General features: G+C 42.1%; 1 protein-coding gene across 2 annotated transcripts; it reads left to right on the top strand.

Moving 5' to 3' along the window:
* Window positions 1–20: 20 nt before the first annotated feature.
* LOC124033501 lies at window positions 21–22,798 on the top strand. Of its 2 annotated transcripts, XM_046345517.1 has the most exons (11): window positions 21–167; window positions 767–965; window positions 1,212–1,250; window positions 2,140–2,256; window positions 2,334–2,369; window positions 2,724–2,783; window positions 3,932–4,165; window positions 4,701–4,804; window positions 5,209–5,377; window positions 5,550–5,674; window positions 22,681–22,798. In XM_046345517.1, the coding sequence occupies exons 1-11, from the start codon at window positions 85–87 to the stop codon at window positions 22,781–22,783; spliced, it is 1,269 nt and encodes a 422-aa protein (XP_046201473.1). In that variant the 5' UTR covers window positions 21–84; the 3' UTR covers window positions 22,784–22,798. The 2 variants fall into 2 exon arrangements, with proteins under 2 accessions (XP_046201473.1, XP_046201472.1); XM_046345516.1 differs by lacking the exon at window positions 22,681–22,798 and having other exon boundaries at window positions 5,550–6,019.
* The last annotated feature ends 97 nt before the right edge of the window (window positions 22,799–22,895 follow it).

The following is a 22,895-nucleotide window of genomic DNA, read 5'->3' as shown; positions in this document are numbered from 1 at the left end:
CTTCCTGTGTGTCACTTCCTTGTTTATTTTTTTTTATATTCCCTGGTCTAATAGTTGTTAGCTAAAACTAGCTACCGAGCAAAAATGCCAGGACGTTGTTCAGCTTTCAACTGTAGGAATACGTTTAAAAATGTTAAACATAAAACAAACAAGGTTACATTTCACAGGTAGGCTTTCAGCATCTGATTAACGTCGACATTTGGCCAGCTAGCTAGTCAGCTTACGTTAGCTACAGTGCTTGGTTAGCTTGTGTAGCTAGCTTACGAATGTGACATAAATGTTAGTTACCTTATCACAAAGAACGTGTAACTTCTAAAAAACTGAACACCCCTTAGTACCCCGGCCTAAGTGCTCGCTGTTTCATCCCTGTCTTTTTCGATTTGCATTTCAAACTAACAATAACAAAGCCTCGCCACTCATTTTGGTAAATAGATGAGGGATGGAGCTGGAGAAATGTAACTACTGTCAAATTCATAGACATAGCTATGAATGCAAGGACTGACAAGAGTGACCATCCATGATGTCAAAATTATAGTTTTAGCAATGTTGTGAGGCTATAAAGTGTTTGTTTACAATTACACTCTTATATTTTGGGTTCTGATTGGGTATGACAGTTGAACTAAGCACATGGTGCATTTATAAGTTATATTCTTCAAGAATCAATGGTTATATATAATTAATTAAAAAGTTCAAAAATGTATGTTACAATCACAGATTGCCCTGTTGTTTACATTTGGTTCTTTCAACATTTTTCCTGTGTTAACAGCTTTCCAAAGCGTGATCCTAAACGAATAAAAGAGTGGGTGGGTCAGATGAAATGGAAAGACTGGCAGCCAACCCCTCATTCCTTACTGTGCTCAGAGCATTTTGAGGAGAGGTGCATGGATAGAACTGGGCAGACAGTGCGTTTACGTGATGATGCAATACCAACTATCTTTGCCTTTCCTAGTCACCTACAAAAAAAGGTATTTAGTATACCTATTTAGTATGCACACATGACTGTAAGTCGCTTTGGATAAAAGCGTCTGCTAAATGGCATATATTATTATTATTATTATATTATAAATTGAGGCAGGTGTGTTGTTTTCATTTCAACTATTAGACCTAACTGAGTCTGGCGGTTGTGAATTTAACATATGAGGGATTCTTGAAACGTGCTTTGGCTTTGTTGGTTGAGTTGAACTTTGTGTTTTATTGTTGAGTTCTTGTAGTTTCAGAAAACAGCCGGAAGGAGGAAAAGAGTAACCTTGGTGAGAAATGCAAAATTTAAAAAATGTAATACTGTACTACCGGTTTTCCATTGGTGTTGCTGTTTACACTAAAGGATATGTAAACTGTAATACCGGTTTTCCATTGGTGTTGCTGTTTACACTAAAGGATATGTAAACTGTAATACCGGTTTTCCATTGGTGTTGCTGTTAACACTAAAGGATATGTAAACTGTAATACCGGTTTTCCATTGGTGTTGCTGTTTACACTAAAGGATATGTAAACTGTAATACCGGTTTTCCATTGGTGTTGCTGTTAACACTAAAGGATATGTAAACTGTAATACCGGTTTTCCATTGGTGTTGCTGTTAACACTAAAGGATATGTAAACTGTAATACCAGTTTTCCATTGGTGTTGCTGTTTACACTAATGGATATGTAAACTGTAATACCGGTTTTCCATTGGTGTTGCTGTTAACACTAAAGGATATGTAAACTGTAATACCGGTTTTCCATTGGTGTTGCTGTTAACACTAAAGGATATGTAAACTGTAATACCAGTTTTCCATTGGTGTTGCTGTTTACACTAATGGATATGTAAACTGTAATACCGGTTTTCCATTGGTGTTGCTGTTAACACTAAAGGATATGTAAACTGTAATACCGGTTTTCCATTGGTGTTGCTGTTAACACTAAAGGATATGTAAACTGTAATACCAGTTTTCCATTGGTGTTGCTGTTTACACTAATGGATATGTAAACTGTAATACCAGTTTTCCATTGGTGTTGCTGTTTACACTAATGGATATGTAAACTGTAATACCAGTTTTCCATTGGTGTTGCTGTTTACACTAATGGATATGCCACATATGTATTTCCCTTTTTGATTCCACAAATAAACATGTATTTTGCCTCTACTGGTGATTTCAGTTTCCAGAGGATCCTGTTCCTGAGGAGTCAACACAACGGGAGAAGTCTCCACCCACCTACTTAAACCACAGTATATGGCACCCAAGTCGTTTCCATGACGACTACTGTGTTCCACAGGTACAAAGTCTTATCTAGATTTTTTTAAACAAATATTTAATTCATGTTTATTTATTTAGTATTTATTTGTTTTTCAGAGTATTGACTGGGCTGTAAAAGACATGCCTAAAGAAGTAAGTTGTGAGTTAGCCCTCATTATGAAGCTGATTGAGCTCATCAACATTGTTGGTTTGGAAAGGGTTCCCCTAATTCCTTACAGACCTTACAGAACAACCATGTATGTATCTTTTGCCAAATATTCCAAATGTTTCCATCCAAACAGCTTAATGCACAGTACCTGCTCAAGAATCCCAGGGAGGAGCGTGTTGAAAAGTAGTGTCACCGTTACTCCCAACCAAAACGATGTTAATGAGGCCCAGACCTCTAGGGCCAGTTGCGTGTATGATTACAGCATCCTATAAAGGTCTTCTATAACCTTAAACCTTTCCATACACGTGCTTTAATAACTGAACTCCTGATAATTTCAGATCTCATCTGCAACTTTAGAAAAGCAAGGTCTGATCTTTATCCCCAAGCACGCAATCAAGGTAAGGTTTCTGACAGACCATTGTATTCTGGACAGCGGGCAACAACATTATTTTGACCCATGTCAACTTAAAGGGTTACTGTCGTGTGTATTCCCCAGCCCATTACTTCATGTTAATGGATGTGCATATAACTACACATTATAACTACACATTATAACTACACATTATAACTACACATATAACGACACATATAACTACACATTATAACGACACATATAACTACACATATAACTACACATATAACTACACATTATAACGACACATATAACTACACATATAACTACACATTATAACTACACATATAACTACACATATAACTACACATATAACTACACATTATAACGACACATATAACTACACATTATAACTACACATTATAACTACACATATAACTACACATATAACTACACATTATAACGACACATATAACTACACATATAACTACACATATAACTACACATATAACTATAACTACACATAACAACACATATAACTACACATATAACTACACATATATACACATATAACGACACATATAACTACACATATAACTACACATAACTACACATTATAACTACACATTATAACGACACATATAACTACACATTATAACTACACATTATAACTACACATATAATAACATATAACTACACATATATAACTACACATATAACTACACATTATAACTACACATATAATAACGACACATTATAACTACACATTATAAACATTATAACTACACATTATAACTACACATATAACTACACATATAATAACATTATACACATATAACTACACATATAACTACACATTATAACTACACATATAACTACATATATAACTACATATATAACTACATATATAACTACACATTATAACTACACATTATAACTACACATAACTACACATATAACTACACATAACTACACATATAACTACACATTATAACTACACATATAACTACACATTATAACTACACATTATAACTACACATTATAACTACACATTATAACTACACATATAACTACACATTATAACTACACATATAACTACACATTATAACTACACATTATAACTACACATTATAACTACACATATAACTACACATAACTACACATTATAACTGCAAATGACTTTATCTGAACCAGATCAAGGAGAAATGGGATTGGCTGACAATGGATGTGAAGGGACCATTTCCAGAGACCAAAAGTAGACACAAGTTTGTACTAACTGTAATGGACTACTACTCCAAATGGATGGAAGCCTACCCCATGAAGACCAACAACAGTAAAGAGATTGCCAAAATCATCTCTGACCTCATCTCTCGCTTTGGCTTCCCTGTTGGAATCCTGTCTTGTTTGACTCGAGCACACATTTTAGAGGTAAGAGATGCATGCATGCATGTATGGATGTAAGTGTTACTGTACTGCCCTAAATAAAATGTTTTGGGGGGAAATTAAGTGTTGCACTAAGTTATCTCATGAATATTAAGTACCATGGGTGGAACCAAAATAATTTTCCAATCGTTTCGCTCTGAACAAAACCATCATTTGTGTAGTTCCATTCCACTGTTCTGACCGGCAAAATAAAGTTTCACTGTAAGGTGAATAAAAATGTATTCAGCGTATGTGACAATCAAATTTGATTTGATGTTCAGCAGGCAGGCACTGGAATATGTTTCTGAGTGACAGAGTGAGGGCTTTGCATAGACGCTTTGTAGCATTTTTTTGTGGGCCTGGAAAGTAAAATTACTTTATTAACCGGTTCCCATGGTTTTCAAACAACTGTTCTGTTCCGGAACAACTTTCGTTCCCTGTTCTGATTCTGTTCCTCCAAAAATGTTGTTGTTTTCTGGTCCTGTTCCCTGAATTGGTTCAAACCCCTGTTAAGTTCCCCTTCTCTTTTTAAATTTTACAGATCAACTTGGCTTTGGGTGATCTGAAGAAACTGACATGCCAACTCATATTCTACCGTCCTCTGGGAGTGTCACTGGATCCAGTAACAAAGTCCCTTGTAGACCGGTTTGTCCTCCAATGTACCTTGCTACACAGCCACCTGATTCTAAAAGCTTATACTATGGATACTAGTCTACTAAATCGAATTGGGATGATTGCAATAATCTTTTGGCAGTTTACTGAATCCAAACACATGTCATGCTAGCCCAACTGACTTGCTGACTTGTTATTTTATTTTAACTAGGCAAGTCAGTTAAGAACAAATTCTCATTTTCAATGACGGCCTAGGAACAGTGGGTTAACTGCCTGTTCAGGGGCAGAATGACAGATTTGTACTTTGTCAGCTCGGGATTTGAACTTGCAACCTTCCAGTTACTAGTCCAACGCTCTAACCACTAGGCTACCCTGCCGCCCCATTATAATAGGCATGTGTTTTGTTTTAATACATTTTTCATCATATACCTGGACAGGTTGGTGTCAGATTTGGTGAAAGAACATCCTGATCGTTGGGATGTTTACCTGGCTGCCAGTGTGTTCAGCTTCTGCTGCAAAGAGCACCCCACCACCAGACAAATACCCCTGTCTCTGCTGCGCTGCGGAGGGACTCAGTCTGTCTCCACCTCACCAAGAAAGCTGCCTGTAAGTTGGAGACTGACAGTGTTTACACTTTACCACTCCTACAACAAAACATACTCATATTATTGATTCCCATTGAATGAATGAAGAAAATGCACATAGAAATAGAATTGTATCATATTTTAGTTGAGCCTTTATACTGACTTGTGCTTTGACCAACCTGTTTGCATTGAAGGATAATGGGATAAAAGGAAGGACCTTTGTCATACTAGATGCCCAGCCACCTCAAAGGGAAGTCCGTGTGGAGTGCAATCAGTGCAGTCAATGGAGCACGGTCAGCCAGGACTCAGAGCTGAAGAGATATGAGGAGATGAAACTTGGGGATGAGGACTACACCCACACCTGTGTGAGCTGCAGGGTGGCCATGAGCTGCAGGGTGGCCCTGGAGGTCATGAGGGGTTAGGAGACAAGGACATGAAGAACTGGATGTAAATGAGAAAGCTTTTCAAACAAAGACTGAAAAGACGGAGGATATAATAAGGACGTTGGACACCAAGTGGTGGTGAAGGAAGAGATTGCTGTTGGAGTGAAAAAAGGTTCCTAGGGGAAGAAGTTTGAACAATAAGAGTTTATAATGTGTATATACTTATAAGTTTCTCAGTCATAAAAGTTTTTGGAATGAAATAAAAACGGTGTTGTTTTCAAGTTGTGTGTGCTCAAACAGTAGATTGGTGTTTAATAATGCATTTGGGCAGACATCTATATACTGCTTCAGTGCTTCATCATTTCTCTCTTATTTGGGGTATTTTAGAGAATGGAGTAGTTGCAGTCCATTATGGGAACCAGAGTATGGGAGAGTGGGCATGTTGAAAGGACAGGAGTAGGTGTGTTGAAAGGAGCTCTGCTATAGGTTAGTTAGACTGTTGCTTACTGTGACTATCACCTTGATGTTGGCTACTAGGCAGCTACTTCCCACTCTGTTGGGGGACAGTAGACAGAGACATTTGATTATGCTGAACTGGGGGGCAGCGGTCTATGGCCTGTGATTTGAAAGGGTCAAAGCGGTGAGGGAGGAGCGCCCTTCTCAAATGGAACAGTAATCTGTGCCGCTGGGTCATGTCAACAAGGCAGCATTGTGCATCGTCTAGAAACATGCATCTCTTTTTCATAAAATACACATTTAAATGAAACTAGTTTCCATTTGGGAGGGCAGATATGGTCCTCTGTAGTTGGTAGAGCATGGTGCTTGTAACGCTAGGCTTGAGTTCCATTCCTGCTCAGAACACCCATACATAAAATGGATGCACACATGACTAAATTTCTTATGGATTATTTTATTTTCTGTATTTTTATTTAATAATATAATAATATAATTTGCAAGTTCAATAATATAATAATAATAATGGTCCTTCTGTAGCTCAGTTGGTAGAGCATGGCGCTTGTAACGCCAGGGTAGTGGGTTCGATTCCCGGGACCACCCATACGTAGAATGTATGCACACATGACTGTAAGTCGCTTTGGATAAAAGCGTCTGCTAAATGGCATATATTATTATTATTTTTATTTAACTAGGCAAGTCAGTTAAGAACAAATTCTTATTTACAATGACGGTCTACCAAAAGACAAAAGGCCTGCGGGGACGGGGGGCTGGGATTAAAATAACAATATAGGACAAAACACACATCACCACAAGAGAGAGACACCACTACACTACATAAAGAGAGACCTAAGACAGCATGGCAGCAACACATGACAACACAACATGGCTGTAGCACAAATCATGGTACAAACATGTTAATGGGATTTATCTGTTAATTGAATGATTTGAATATTCCACCCTGAAACCACATAATTGTATGGAATTGATTAGAATGTATAAAATTATAATCAATAAATGTGTAGTTCTAGTCCGAATTAGGGTAAAACAATATAGCTAATGTTTGTCTTTATGGAATTTTTAAGACAGACTGAGCAAAATTCGTCGCCGACCTGACCAGAGATTTGGGAGAGAACAGGGAGTACGGCTCAAGGTCTCCCTAAACTCTGTCGGCTGGGTAGTGAGGACATTGTGTGCGTCTGTTTGTTTGTGTGAATGTGTGTGTGTGTGTGGGCGTGAGAAGTCAGTATAAAATGAATTGTTTTGTATTCTTGACTTTAGAACGTTCCCGTGAATAAACCTTTTTGACTATTTTTGTCATGTTTTGTCATTAATTATCATGTCTTGTCCCTGTGCTTCCCCTTCTATTCGTTTCCCTCTGCTGGTCTTATTAGGTTCTTTCCCTCTTTCTATCCCTCTCTCTCCCCCTCCCTCTCTCACTCTCTCGCTCTCTCTTCTCTCTATCTTTCCGTTCCTGCTCCCAGCTGTTCCTATTCCCCTAATCATCATTTAGTCTTCCCACACCTGTTCCCGATCCTTTTCCCTGATTAGAGTCCCTATTTCCTTGTTTTCCGTACCTGCCCTGTCGGATCCTCATCTATATTCACCGTGCTGTGTCTATGTTTTGCCCTGTCGTGTCGTGTTTCCCTCAGATGCTGCGTGGTGAGCAGGTGTCTGAGTCTGCTAGGTTCAAGTGCCTTCCCGAGGCAACCTGCAGTTCTCGATCAAGTCTCCAGTCTGTTCTCGTCTTTACGAGTAGTATTATGCTTTTTGTTTTGTAAAGTTTATTACTGGATTAAATACTCTGTTTTCGCCAAGTCGCTTTTGGGTCCTCATTCACCTGCATGACAGAAGGATCCGACCGAGGAATGGACCCAGCGACTACAGACGCTCGTAACACTGCCGTCGAGATCCAAGGAGCCATGCTCGGCAGACACGAGCAGGAATTGTCTGCTGCTCGCCATGCCGTGGAGAACCTGGCCGCTCAGGTTTCCGACCTCTCTGGACAGTTCCAGAGTCTTCGTCTCGTGCCACCTGTTACTTCCTGGCCTGCCGAGCCTCCAGAACCTAGGGTTAATAACCCACCTTGCTACTCCGGGCAGCCCACTGAGTGCCGCTCCTTTCTCACCCAGTGTGAGATTGTGTTCTCTCTCCAACCCAACACATACTCTAGAGAGAGAGCTCGGGTTGCTTACGTCATTTCACTCCTTACTGGCCGGGCCCGAGAGTGGGGCACAGCTATCTGGGAGGCAAGGGCTGATTGTTCTAACAATTACCAGAACTTTAAAGAGGAGATGATTCGGGTTTTTGACCGTTCAGTTTTTGGTGGGGAGGCTTCTAGGGTCCTGGCTTCCCTATGCCAAGGTGATCGATCCATAACGGATTATTCTATAGAGTTTCGTACTCTTGCTGCCTCTAGTGACTGGAACGAGCCGGCGCTGCTCGCTCGTTTTCTGGAGGGACTCCACACAGTGGTCAAAGATTAGATTCTCTCTCGGGAGGTTCCTTCCAGTGTGGACTCTTTGATTGCTCTCTCCATCCGCATAGAACGACGGGTAGATCTTCGTCACCAGGCTCGTGGAAGAGAGCTCGCATCAACGGTGTTTCCCTGCTCCGCATCGCAACCATCTCCCTCCTCTGGCTCTGAGACTGAGCCCATGCAGCTGGGAGGGATTCGCATCTCGACTAAGGAGAGGGAACGGAGGATCACCAACCGCCTGTGCCTCTATTGCGGATTTGATGGACATTTTGTTAATTCATGTCCAGTAAGAGGCCAGAGCCCATCAGTAAGCGGAGGGCTACTGGTGAGCGCTACTACTCAGGTCTCTTCATCTAGATCCTGTACTACTATGTCGGTCCATCTACGCTGGACCGGTTCGGGTGCTACATGCAGTGCCTTGATTGACTCTGGGGCTGAGGGTTGTTTCATGGACGAAGCATGGGTTCGGAAACATAACATTCCTTTCAGACAGTTAGACAAGCCTACGCCCATGTTTGCCTTAGATGGTAGTCATCTTCCCAGTATCAGATTTGAGACACTACCTTTAACTCTCACAGTATCTGGTAACCACAGTGAGACTATTTCTTTTTGATTTTTCGTTCACCTTTCACACCTGTTGTTTTGGGTCATCCCTGGCTAGTATGTCATAATCCTTCTATTAATTGGTCTTGTAATTCTATCCTATCCTGGAACGTATCTTGTCATGTGAAGTGCTTAATGTCTGCCATCCCTCCCATTTCTTCTGTCCCCACTTCTCAGGAGGAACCTGGCGATTTGACAGGAGTGCCGGAGGAATATCATGATCTGCGCACGGTCTTCAGTCGGTCCCGAGCCAACTCCCTTCCTCCTCACCGGTCGTATGATTGTAGTATTGATCTCCTTCCGGGGACCACTCCTCCTCGGGGTAGACTATACTCTCTGTCGGCTCCCGAACGTAAGGCTCTCGAGGATTATTTATCTGTGTCTCTTCACGCCGGTACCATAGTGCCTTCTTCCTCTCCGGCCGGGGCGGGGTTCTTTTTTGTTAAGAAGAAGGACGGTACTCTGCGCCCCTGCGTGGATTATCGAGGGCTGAATGACATAACGGTTAAGAATCGTTATCCGCTTCCCCTTATGTCATCAGCCTTCGAGATTCTGCAGGGAGCCAGGTGCTTTACTAAGTTGGACCTTCGTAACGCTTACCATCTCGTGCGCATCAGAGAGGGGGACGAGTGGAAAACGGCGTTTAACACTCCGTTAGGGCATTTTGAGTACCGGGTTCTGCCGTTTGGTCTCGCCAATGCGCCAGCTGTTTTTCAGGCATTAGTTAATGATGTTCTGAGAGACATGCTGAACATCTTTGTTTTTGTCTATCTTGACGATATCCTGATTTTTTCACCGTCACTCGAGATTCATGTTCAGCACGTTCGACGTGTTCTACAGCGCCTTTTAGAGAATTGTCTCTACGTTAAGGCTGAGAAGTGCTCTTTTCATGTCTCCTCCGTTACTTTTCTCGGTTCCGTTAGTTCCGCTGAAGGCATTCAGATGGATTCCGCTAAGGTCCAAGCTGTCAGTGATTGGCCCGTTCCAAGGTCACGTGTCGAGTTGCAGCGCTTTTTAGGTTTCGCTAATTTCTATCGGCGTTTCATTCGTAATTTTGGTCAAGTTGCTGCCCCTCTCACAGCTCTTACTTCTGTCAAGACGTGTTTTAAGTGGTCCGGTTCCGCCCAGGGAGCTTTTGATCTTCTAAAAGAACGTTTTACGTCCGCTCCTATCCTCGTTACTCCTGACGTCACTAGACAATTCATTGTCGAGGTTGACGCTTCAGAGGTAGGCGTGGGAGCCATTCTATCCCAGCGCTTCCAGTCTGACGATAAGGTTCATCCTTGCGCTTATTTTTCTCATCGCCTGTCGCCATCTGAGCGCAACTATGATGTGGGTAACCGTGAACTGCTCGCCATCCGCTTAGCCCTAGGCGAATGGCGACAGTGGTTGGAGGGGGCGACCGTTCCTTTTGTCGTTTGGACAGACCATAAGAACCTTGAGTACATCCGTTCTGCCAAACGACTTAATGCCCGTCAAGCTCGTTGGGCGTTGTTTTTCGCTCGTTTCGAGTTTGTGATTTCTTACCGTCCGGGTAGCAAGAACACCAAGCCTGATGCCTTATCCCGTCTGTTTAGTTCTTCTGTGGCTTCTACTGATCCCGAGGGGATTCTTCCTTATGGGCGTGTTGTCGGGTTGACAGTCTGGGGAATTGAAAGACAGGTTAAGCAAGCACTCACGCACACTGCGCGCCGCGCGCTTGTCCTAGTAACCTCCTTTTCGTTCCTGTTTCCACTCGTCTGGCTGTTCTTCAGTGGGCTCACTCTGCCAAGTTAGCTGGTCATCCCGGTGTTCGAGGCACTCTTGCGTCTATTCGCCAGCGCTTTTGGTGGCCGACTCAGGAGCGTGACACGCGCCGTTTCGTGGCTGCTTGTTCGGACTGCGCGCAGACTAAGTCGGGTAACTCTCCTCCTGCCGGTCGTCTCAGACCGCTCCCCATTCCTTCTCGACCATGGTCTCACATCGCCCTAGACTTCATTACCGGTCTGCCTTTGTCTGCGGGGAAGACTGTGATTCTTACGGTTGTCGATAGGTTCTCTAAGGCGGCACATTTCATTCCCCTCGCTAAACTTCCTTCCGCTAAGGAGACGGCACAAATCATTATCGAGAATGTGTTCAGAATTCATGGCCTCCCGTTAGACGCCGTTTCAGACAGAGGCCCGCAATTCACGTCACAGTTTTGGAGGGAGTTCTGTCGTTTGATTGGTGCGTCCGTCAGTCTCTCTTCCGGGTTTCATCCCCAGTCTAACGGTCAAGCAGAGAGGGCCAATCAGACGATTGGTCGCATACTACGCAGCCTTTCTTTCAGAAACCCTGCGTCTTGGGCAGAACAGCTCCCCTGGGCAGAATACGCTCACAACTCGCTTCCTTCGTCTGCTACCGGGTTATCTCCATTTCAGAGTAGTCTGGGTTACCAGCCTCCTCTATTCTCTTCCCAGCTTGCCGAGTCCAGCGTTCCCTCCGCTCAAGCGTTTGTCCAACGTTGTGAGCGCACCTGGAGGAGGGTGAGGTCTGCACTTTGCCGCTACAGGGCACAGACTGTGAGAGCCGCCAATAAACGCAGGATTAAGAGTCCAAGGTATTGTTGCGGCCAGAGAGTGTGGCTTTCCACTCGCAACCTTCCTCTTACGACAGCTTCTCGTAAGTTGACTCCGCGGTTCATTGGTCCGTTCCGTGTCTCCCAGGTCGTCAATCCTGTCGCTGTGCGACTGCTTCTTCCGCGACATCTTCGTCGCGTCCATCCTGTCTTCCATGTCTCCTGTGTCAAGCCCTTTCTTCGCACCCCCGTTCGTCTTCCCTCCCCCCTCCCGTCCTTGTCGAGAGCGCACCTATTTACAAGGTACATAAGATCATGGACATGCGTTCTCGGGGACGGGGTCACCAATACTTAGTGGATTGGGAGGGTTACGGTCCTGAGGAGAGGAGTTGGGTTCCGTCTCGGGACGTGCTGGACCGTTCACTCATTGATGATTTCCTCCGTTGCCGCCAGGATTCCTCCTCGAGTGCGCCAGGAGGCGCTCGGTGAGTGGGGGGTACTGTCATGTTTTGTCATTAATTATCATGTCTTGTCCCTGTGCTTCCCCTTCTATTCGTTTCCCTCTGCTGGTCTTATTAGGTTCTTTCCCTCTTTCTATCCCTCTCTCTCCCCCTCCCTCTCTCACTCTCTCGCTCTCTCTTCTCTCTATCGTTCCGTTCCTGCTCCCAGCTGTTCCTATTCCCCTAATCATCATTTAGTCTTCCCACACCTGTTCCCGATCCTTTTCCCTGATTAGAGTCCCTATTTCTCTCCTTGTTTTCCGTACCTGCCCTGTCGGATCCTCATCTATATTCACCGTGCTGTGTCTATGTTTTGCCCTGTCGTGTCGTGTTTCCCTCAGATGCTGCGTGGTGAGCAGGTGTCTGAGTCTGCTAGGTTCAAGTGCCTTCCCGAGGCAACCTGCAGTTCTCGATCAAGTCTCCAGTCTGTTCTCGTCTTTACGAGTAGTATTATGCTTTTTGTTTTGTAAAGTTTATTACTGGATTAAATACTCTGTTTTCGCCAAGTCGCTTTTGGGTCCTCATTCACCTGCATGACAATTTTAGCTGGGCCTCCGTCTGTTTCATTCGACCAGGATCTTACACATTCTGGTTTGCAGACTGAGTAATATAATTAAATTGGGTGATGTACCTTGAGAACATAATTCTCTTATCAAAACATTATTGGGCACAGACTGCAGCACAAAGGGCAAGAAAGTTGAGACGAAAATACATCACGCGAAGCAGCCACAACCGTCAGTAAGAGTGTCAATGATTGAGTCTTTGAATGAAAATATGGAGATAAAACTGTCCAGTTTGAGTGTTTTTATCAGCTCGTTCCAGTCGCTAGATGCAGTGAACTGAAAAGAGGAGCGACCCAGGGATGTGTTTGCTTTGGGAACCTTTAACAGAATGTGACTGGCAGAACGGGTGTTGTGTGTGGAGGATGAGGGCTACATTATATATCTCAGATAGGGGGGAGTGAGGCCTAGGAGGGTTTTTATAAATAAGCATAAACCAATGTGTCTTGCGACGAGTATACAGAAATGACCAGTTTACAGAGGAGTATAGAGTGTAGTGATGTGTCCTATAAGAAGCATTGGTGGCAAATCTGATGGCTGAATGGTAAAGCACATTTAGCCGCTCGAGGGCGCCCATACCTGCAGATCTATAAATTACGTCTCCGTAATCTAGCATGGGTAGAATGGTCATCTGAATCAGGGTTAGTTCGGCAGCTGGTGTGAAAGAGGAGCGATTACGATAGAGGGTGGGAGATGAGGAAATGCTGACTTAATGAAGTAGATAAAAGTGTCGGCTAAATAGCCTACGTTATAGAAAGTTTTTATCCAAAACAATCACTTTGCATGTGTAAACACAGAACCCTATTCATTACTCCATGTGCCTAATTACGTCACTTTTGTTTTGAGCCGACTTCACCGTGGGCTTTGAACAGGAGGCAGCCCTGTTCCAAAATGAATGCAAACAACTTTCACCTGATACAAAACACACCTACTCGATCTACTGCATTTGGGGCCCGGGAAAACAGCTAACTTACTGCATTTTAACACATTTTGCCATGGTGCAGAGGGAAACATTTGCAGTTTTATAATTCTATATTACAGATTTTGTCATGAGGCCAAGAGAAAATATTGCAGTTTTGAAGCTAATTTCCAGCAATTCTACACATTTTGCTATCATATGCTATCTGGAGGACCCCCTATGATAAAATGTGTAGATTTGCAGGAAATTGGCTTTAAAACTGCAACTCTGCATTTCGACAAACCCACTCGCTCATACCCAAGTCACCATATTGGGCTGCAGCTAGGTACATGGTGTTATTTTCCTTTTTCCCACCCTGTCCAGTTGGTGGCGGTGTTGCACAACCTTTTAATATGCCACAAGTCATAAAACCACTAATGAGGAAAAAAAAATATCAAGCCCTGTCTCTCTTGTTGAGCTTTGATGCAGAGTTTCGACCTGGTGCAATTTAAGATTTTCCCATTCCACCTTTCCCTTTCATTTTTGGGTGACCAAATGTGCAATACGCCCCCCAGACCTTCGAAAGGCAGCAATACTTAACACAACGTCTGCCGGAAATTCACACGAAGAAGGAAAATATCAACAATTTGTAAATCAGAAATGTCATGTTCAGCTTACAGCTGTAAGAATAGAGGACATGATAGATATGATCAAACTAATCAGTTGCGTGCTAAAAAAGTTAGGCTTCACAGGTAAGGCTTGGACTGAATTTTCTCGATTTTACTACTTTAAATAATACTTTCAAGATCAATTGGATAAAACAATTCCTAAGAAGACCCACTTCTATCTGGAATTTTATTCCTCATCATGTCTTCTCTACTTTTGGTGGCCTTAACTTCATGTTGTTTTGCAATTATAATATTGACAAAGTTCCAGTGAAACGTTCTGCTTTTCATCGGCAGGTTTTCTTGTCATGGTCCTTAATTTATAAACACAATTTTTCTCCACACAGATATTATATATGGAATAATCGGGATATATTGTATAAAAATACCTCTCTGTTTTTAGAATATTGGTTCAGAAATAATATCCTATTGGGGAGCCAACTGGTAAATGCAGAGGGTCTTTTACTCAGTTATAAAGAATTCTTATCACTTTACAAGGTCCCTGTAACACCTAAAGATTTTGCAATTGTTTTAGATGCCATTCCCTCAGGTGTTGCTATGTTATTCAGGAACATGTCAAGACCTGACCCTCAGAGCCTACCTTCTGTTGACCCTGTTGACTCATCAGTAGGAAAGATTTGTTTCTCTTTTGGTCCATTCAACAACAGAGTGATACGAACCTTGTTTCAGCAGGATGTTGTATCCATACCTTATGTCATGCCTTATTGGAATGGATTTATTGATAATATCTGTTGGAAAAAAGTTTGGATGTTGCCACAAACATACCTACTTGTTAACAAAATTAAGGAAGTTTCCTTTAAAATTATTCATAAATATTATCCGGCCAACCACTATATGAAGAAGTTTAAGGAAAACATCAACTCAAATGGCTCCTTATGTAATGACCACCCAGAAACAGTTGTGCATCTTTTTTTGTCATTGTATGCATGTAAGAAAACTGTGGCAAGACATCAGTAGGTTTATAATTGAACACATTTATGAAGATTTTACACTATTGTGGAGAGATGTACTGTTTGGATTCTTTACATACAATAGAAATAAGCGGAATCATTTTTATGTAATTAATTTCATTATTCTTTTGGCCAAATTTCATATACACAAATGTAAATTTACAAACAGAAAACCACATTTTCGTATCCTACAAAAAGAAATTGAACTGTATTTTAAGACGGTTAAATGCCCTACTAACAAAAAAGCTGTTAGAATTGTAAGTATATGCATGTCCCTTAAGGTCCTTGTGTAATTGTAATGTGATATTGTACCCCCTAGCTCGATTGTCCATTGTTTGTAATCTATGTATGCTTGTGTTCCCTCATGTGCTTTATGTATTGATTTGTTGTTAATAAAAATAATATATATATATTTTTTAAAGTTAGTTAGCAGCTAACGTTATCTTGTGAGGCTAGCTGACAGATTTACGGTCATTTCGATGTTATAGATCATGTCGTATTATAACTTATAACAAACTAGTTAGCTAGCTAACGTTATTACTACATTGTTGTGAAGGGATCTGGGAATATGTCCAATGCAATGATTTTTAAAACTCGGCTATTGTCGATATTTAGGCGAGCCATAACTGTTTTTCTATATCATACCCAAAATATAAGGTTTTATTACTCCATTGTTTTACATAACAATGATGTAAACAAACAACACAGGGCTTCAAAATATGTTTCAGCCCGTCGTGGGGTGTATTCACTAGGAACCAAACATAAGCAAACGAAACGGGGAGGGACCACCTAAATTTGACCAATAGAAACCATTTTTCCCTTTGCAAACCGTTTCCCGTGTGGAGTAAACGGTTTCCTTTGCAAAACATTCTCAAACGGAACGAAACGGAGAGGGACCTACCAGTAGATGCTTTATTTTGGCCAGGTCGCAGTTGCAAATGAGAACTTGTTCTCAACTAGCCTACCTGGTTAAATAAAGGTGAAATAAAAAAATAAAAAATAAAAGATGTACTAACTAGAGAAACGGTGGTTGTAGTTATAAAACAGCATGTCTAATGATTACACACCTGTCATGGACTGTCATGAGATGACCTAAAAACATGCCACTTCCATACAGCTATGATTTTTGTTTTTGTTGCATATTAGGATAATTAATGTAGCAAGTTAGGAGAATGCTTTCCTAACCTGCTACGAAAAGTCACATGTATCAAAGTGGCATGTTTTTAGGGAGTCCTGGACTGTCACCCCTTTCATCTAGAGCACTACGGGGTTACATTTCCTTATAGCCCCATCCCTAAGCTGTATACCAAAACAAGTGTCAAGGACATCTGTTTTCTCTGAATTAGCTTCAAAGGTCCAGCACTATCACAGATGTGATTTCCTGTGTTTATATATATATATATTCAAACTCTGATTTTGGAATTATATTGTGAAAATTGTGATATTAACCTTTTCGTGTAAGAGCTGTTTAAAAAGACTGCCTGGAATGTTTTGGTGGGATGGAGTTTTGGCCTGCCTGGTGACGTCACCTGGCACTAACTTAGTTGATAGACCAATAAGAAAGAGAATCCAAACCTATTTTTCAGTTTTCCCCTCCCCACTCAGTCCCCTCCCCACTCAGTCTCCTCCCCACTCAGTCCCCTCCCCACTCAGTCTCCTCCCCACTCAGTCTCCTCCCCACTCAGTCTCCTCCCCACTCAGTCCCCTCCCCACTCAGTCTCCTCCCCACTCAGTCTCCTCCCCACTCAGTCCCCTCCCCACTCAGTCTCCTCCCCACTCAGTCCCCTCCCCACTCAGTCCCCTCCCCACTCAGTCCCCTTTCAGACAGTCCCCTCCCCACTCAGTCCCCTCCCCACTCAGTCCCCTCCCCACTCAGTCCCCTTTCAGACAGTCCTTGCTAAATTCTTGCTTGAGAAATTGCTCTTTGCTAAGGAGCTATTTTAGTTTATTTTTGACCATTTTATTTGAAGTAAGATACTTCATTGTTACCCAGAAATGATTTTGGTATTGAGATAAAAACAGCTGCATTGTACCTCTCATCTCTGTTGATCATTATTAGCTCTTTTATTTGAATGAACTGTTATTTAACAAGGCAAGTCAGTCTTATTTACAATGACAGCCAAACCCTAACCTGACGACGCTGGGCCAATTGTGCGCCGCCCAATGGGACACCCAATCACGGCCGCTTCTGATACAGCCTGGAGTCGAACCCGGGATTTGTAGTGACGCCACTGGTACTGAGATGCAGTGCTTTAAAACACTGCGCTACTTGGGAGCCCTGTGAACTTGTTACTTTTGACTCATTTTTTTTTGCCTTTGTCTCATGCCATCAGATTTCCGCTGAGTGACGCCAAAATACTAAGAAAGTGGATCCATCAGACGAGACTGAAAGCCTGGAAGCCAACCAAACGCTCCAGACTGTGTTCCGAGCATTTCCAGGAGAAGTACCTGGTAACACCCTCAACTGGGCGTGGTATTCGTTTACGTAATGATGCCATTCCAACTATATTTTCCTTTCCTAGTCAGTTCCAAAAAAGGTAATTTGTGAATTGATGCAGGTGTATTTTTCTGTTGAAGGTTTTTGACTGGGTCTTTTTCAAAATGGTTATTATTTTGATGCATATGATAAAATCTTGAATCATGCTTTGCCTTTGTTGGTTTGAACTTTTGAGCAGTGTGTTTTTATTGTTGATTTCTTATTGTTTTAGAAAACAGCTGGAACGAGGAAAAGAGTAACCTTGGTGAGAAAAAACAACTAGTCCTACTAGTTTTCCATTTGTATTGTTTTAGAAAACAGCTGGAACGAGGAAAAGAGTAACCTTGGTGAGAAAAAACAACTAGTCCTACTAGTTTTCCATTTGTATTGTTTTTGATATGGCTAGGATGCACACTTTATTCTCAATATGGCAGGGTGGCCATATTCACAAAGGAAATGTATTAACCTGTACTTGGGATTTCAGTTTCCTGAGGATCGTGTTCCTGAGGATGTGTCATCAATACAAGCTGAGCCAAAGTGGTACTCAAAACCAATACAGTTTGTAGGAGCTATAGGTTATGAGTCAATGTTGTGAAGAAATTAAGCAATTCATTATTTCCCTCTCTTGATTCTTCTTGTAAGGAAACATTAGCTCTGCAGAGTCAACACGGTTGAAGAAGACTCCCAGGTACTTAAACCACAGTATATGGCACCCAAGTCGTTTCCATGACGACTACTGTATACCACAGGTACAAAATACATATCACGCATCCAGACCTTGAATCGTCAAATACATGTCATGTTAAAAAACTTGAGGTGTGCTTGATTTAGCTCGCCCAGGTACAATAACCAATGGAACACTGTCTTTCCAGCCTGCCAGGTAAGCTAAATGAAGCGCACCTCTGTTTGAGTATTTGACACAGGTCTGCTCTTATCTTGAGTTTTTACATTTCTGGTGATATTTCATGTATCCATTTTTGGGCTGTGAAAGATAAACCAAATGAAGTAAGTGGTAGCGCCTATGAGGCTGATTGGGCCAATCAGAATCGATCGATTGTGCCAATCTCGCAACCGAACAATCCTGATTGGCTCAAACGAGGGCTACGTTGAAACTCATATACGGCTAGTTGTGTGTATACAGTGTGTACGGGCTTATACGGCTAGTTGTGTGTATACAGTGTGTACGGGCTTATACGGCTAGTTGTGTGTATGATCAACCACATTGTATAAAGGCTTTATATAACCCGAACCCTTTATTTCCTGCTTTAATCACTGAACTCTCCTGACAATTTCAGGTCCCACCTTCAGCTTTACAAAAGCAAGGGCTGATCTTTATCCCCAAGCTCGCAATCAGGGTAAGATTTGTGACATACGTGTTTATTCTGGAAAACAGAAAACAGGCAACAGAGGGTAGTGCATATGGCCCAGTACATCACTGGGGCTAAACTTCCTGCCATTCAGGACCTCTATACCAGGCGGTGTCAGAGGAAGGCCCTAAAAATCGTCAGGCTCCAGCCATCCCAGTCATAGACGGTTCTCTCTGCCACCGCACGAAAAACTGTACCGGAGCGCCGAGTCCAGGTCCAAGAGGCTCCTAAACAGCTTCTACCCCCAAGCCATAAGACTCCTGAACATCTAATCAAATGGCTACCCAGACTATTTGCACCCCCCCCCAACCTCTCTCTTTGAAATCACTGCTACTCTCTGTTATCTATGCATAGTCACTTTAATCACTTCACCTACATGTACATATTACCTCAGTTACCTCGACTAACTGTTGCCCCCGCACATTGACTCTGTACTGGTACTTCACTGTATATAGTCTCCACATTGACTCTGTACTGGTACTTCACAGTATATAGTCTCCACATTGACTCTGTACTGGTACCCTGCTGTATATAGTCTCCACATTGACTCTGTACTGGTATATACTGGTAGTCTCCACATTGACTCTGTACTGGTACCCTGCTGTATATAGTCTCCACATTGACTCTGTACTGGTACCCTGCTGTATATAGTCTCCACATTGACTCTGTACTGGTACCCTGCTGTATATAGTCTCCACATTGACTCTGTACTGGTACTGCTGTATATAGCCTCCACATTGACTCTGTACTGGTACCCTGCTGTATATAGTCTCCACATTGACTCTGTACTGGTACCCTGCTGTATATAGTCTCCACATTGACTCTGTACTGGTACCCTGCTGTATATAGTCTCCACATTGACTCTGTACTGGTACCCTGCTGTATATAGTCTCCACATTGACTCTGTACTGTCTCCACATTGACTCTGTACTGGTACTGCTGTATATAGTCTCCACATTGACTCTGTACTGGTACTGCTGTATATAGTCTCCACATTGACTCTGTACTGGTACTGCTGTATATAGTCTCCACATTGACTCTGTACTGGTACCCTGCTGTATATAGTCTCCACATTGACTCTGTACTGGTACTGCTGTATATAGTCTCCACATTGACTCTGTACTGGTACCCCTGTATATAGTACCCCTGTATATAGTCTCCACATTGACTCTGTACTGCTGTATATAGTCTCCACATTGACTCTGTACTGGTACTGCTGTATATAGTCTCCACATTGACTCTGTACTGGTACCCTGCTGTATATAGTCTCCACATTGACTCTGTACTGGTACCCTGCTGTATATAGTCTCCACATTGACTCTGTACTGGTACCCCTGTATATAGCCTCCACATTGACTCTGTACTGGTACCCCCTGTATATATTCTTGTTATTTTACTGCTGCTCTTTGATTACTGGTAAAAAATTTAAAATGTTTCGTTTTTTAAAACTGCATTGTTGATTAAGGGCTTGTAAGTAAGCATTTCCTGTTGTATTCAGCATTTCACTGTAAGGTCCACCCACACCTGTTGTATTTGGCACATGTGACTAATACAATTTGATTTGAACAAGGTTATTACATTTTGTATAATTTTTTTATCTTACATTTTATGATATTTGAACCAGATCAAGGAGAAATGGGAACGGCTGACAATGGATGTGAAGGGACCATTTCCAGAGACCAAAAGTAGACACAAGTTTGTACTAACTGTAATGGACTACTACTCCAAATGGATGGAAGCCTACCCCATGAAGACCAACAACAGTAAAGAGATTGCCAAAATCATCTCTGACCTCATCTCTCGCTTTGGCTTCCCTGTTGGAATCCTGTGTTGTTTGGGTGTAATGCTGACTGTAGAGGTAAGAGATACTGTGGTTAGTTTATAGAGATGGTATTGTGTAGTTTCTTATGCAGTATGTGCAGCATGTATTCATGCTAGCATTATTGTACCACCACCTGAAAACAAAATCACTTGTATTGGTTGTGTATGTTGCACCAAATGATCTCATGAATATTAAGTACCCCTCCTATTTTTAACATTTTACAGATCAACTTGGCTTTGGGTGATCTGAAGAAACTGACATGCCAACTCATATTCTACCGTCCTCTGGGAGTGTCACTGGATCCAGTAACAAAGTCCCTTGTAGACCGGTTTGTCCTCCAATGTACCTTGCTACACAGCCACTAGATTTTAAAAGCTTATGGATAGTTTGTTGCTTGTCAAGTCAAATCAAATTTGATTTGTCACGTGCTGAATACAACAGGTGTCGACCTTACAGTGAAATGCTTACCTAATAAGTGTTAAGTAAAATATAAGTAAAAAATAAAATAAAAGTAACAAATAATTAAAAGCAGCAGTAAAATAACAATAGCTAGACTATATACAGGGGGGTACCGGTACAGAGTCAATGTGCAGGGGCACCGGTTAGCTGAGGTAATATGTACATGTAGCTAGCGTTAAAGTGACTATGCATAGATTATAAACAGAGAGTAGCAGCAGTGTAAAAGAGGGGTCTGGGTAGCTCTTTGATGAACTGTTCAGGAGTCTTATGGCTTGGGGGTAGAATCTGTTAAGAAGCCTTTTGGACCTTGGCTTGGCGCTCCGGTGCCGATCTGATGGCCCATGCCAAATCGTTTCAGTCTCCTGACGGGGAATAGGCTGCGTGGATAGAGCACTATGTGGCAGGTTGATTGCCTTCTATCATTGTAAGACAGTTCAGTGAGTCAGTCGCAAGATTGGAAGAATTTACTGTAGAATATTGAAGTCGCCAACGGAAACACGTGCTGTTACCAGTGCATTGCAACCCAGACATTGCTTAACTTGTGAATCATTTTTCAAGAAGCGTAAAATAGAACTGGGTAATGATTGCAATAATCTTTTGTCAGTTTTCTGAATCCAAACACATGACATACTATCCCAGCTGACTTGTTATAATAGGCATGTGTTTTGTTTCACACATGTTTTATCATATACCTGGACAGGTTGGTGTCAGATTTGGTGAAAGAACATCCTGATCGTTGGGATGTTTACCTGGCTGCCAGTGTGTTCAGCTTCTGCTGCAAAGAGCACCCCACCACCAGACAAATACCCCTGTCTCTGCTGCGCTGCAGAGTGACTCAGTCTGTCTCCACCTCACCAAGAAAGCTGCCTGTAAGTTGGAGGCTGACCGTGTTTAGACTCACAGGTCACAACTAAAATCACCAATGAATGAATCAAATAATATAGGAATAGGTATTTTTAAAGACGGAATAATATTGTTTATATTTTTTATTTTAGCTTTTAAACTGACTTGGGCTTTGATCACTCTGTTTGCATTGCAGTACAATGGGATTAAAGGAAGAACCTTTGTCATACTAGAAGCCCAACCACCTACAAAGGAAGTGCAGTCAGTGCTTGGAATGGATGTTGGCCACTCAGGACTCTGAGCTGAAGAGATATGAGGAGATGAAACTTGGGGATGAGGACTACACCCACACCTGTGTGAGCTGCAGGGTGGCCATGAGCTGCAGAGTGGCCCTAGAGGTCATGAGGGGTTAGCAGACAAGGATGTTTTCAAACAAGCACTGAAAATATGGAGGATATAATAAGGACGTTGGAAACCAAGTGGTGGTGAAGGAAGATATTGATGTAGGGGTGAAAAAAGGTTCCT

Source organism: Oncorhynchus gorbuscha, linkage group LG04 (genome assembly GCF_021184085.1).
Source record: "Oncorhynchus gorbuscha isolate QuinsamMale2020 ecotype Even-year linkage group LG04, OgorEven_v1.0, whole genome shotgun sequence".
Lineage (NCBI taxonomy): Eukaryota > Metazoa > Chordata > Actinopteri > Salmoniformes > Salmonidae > Oncorhynchus > Oncorhynchus gorbuscha.
Note: the sequence above shows the minus strand (reverse complement) of the source record. Positions and strands in the feature narration are given on the sequence as shown.

What these genes read in the sequence shown, in the direction of transcription:
- LOC124033501 (XM_046345517.1), top strand. Translation starts at nt 85, where the DNA reads ATGCCAGGACGTTGTTCAGCTTTCAACTGTAGGAATACGTTTAAAAAT. An exon ending in AACAAGGTTACATTTCACAG is followed by an intron (nt 168 to 766) that starts GTAGGCTTTCAG and finishes CTGTGTTAACAG; the next exon opens with CTTTCCAAAGCGTGATCCTA. An exon ending in ACAAAGTCCCTTGTAGACCG is followed by an intron (nt 4,805 to 5,208) that starts GTTTGTCCTCCA and finishes ATACCTGGACAG; the next exon opens with GTTGGTGTCAGATTTGGTGA.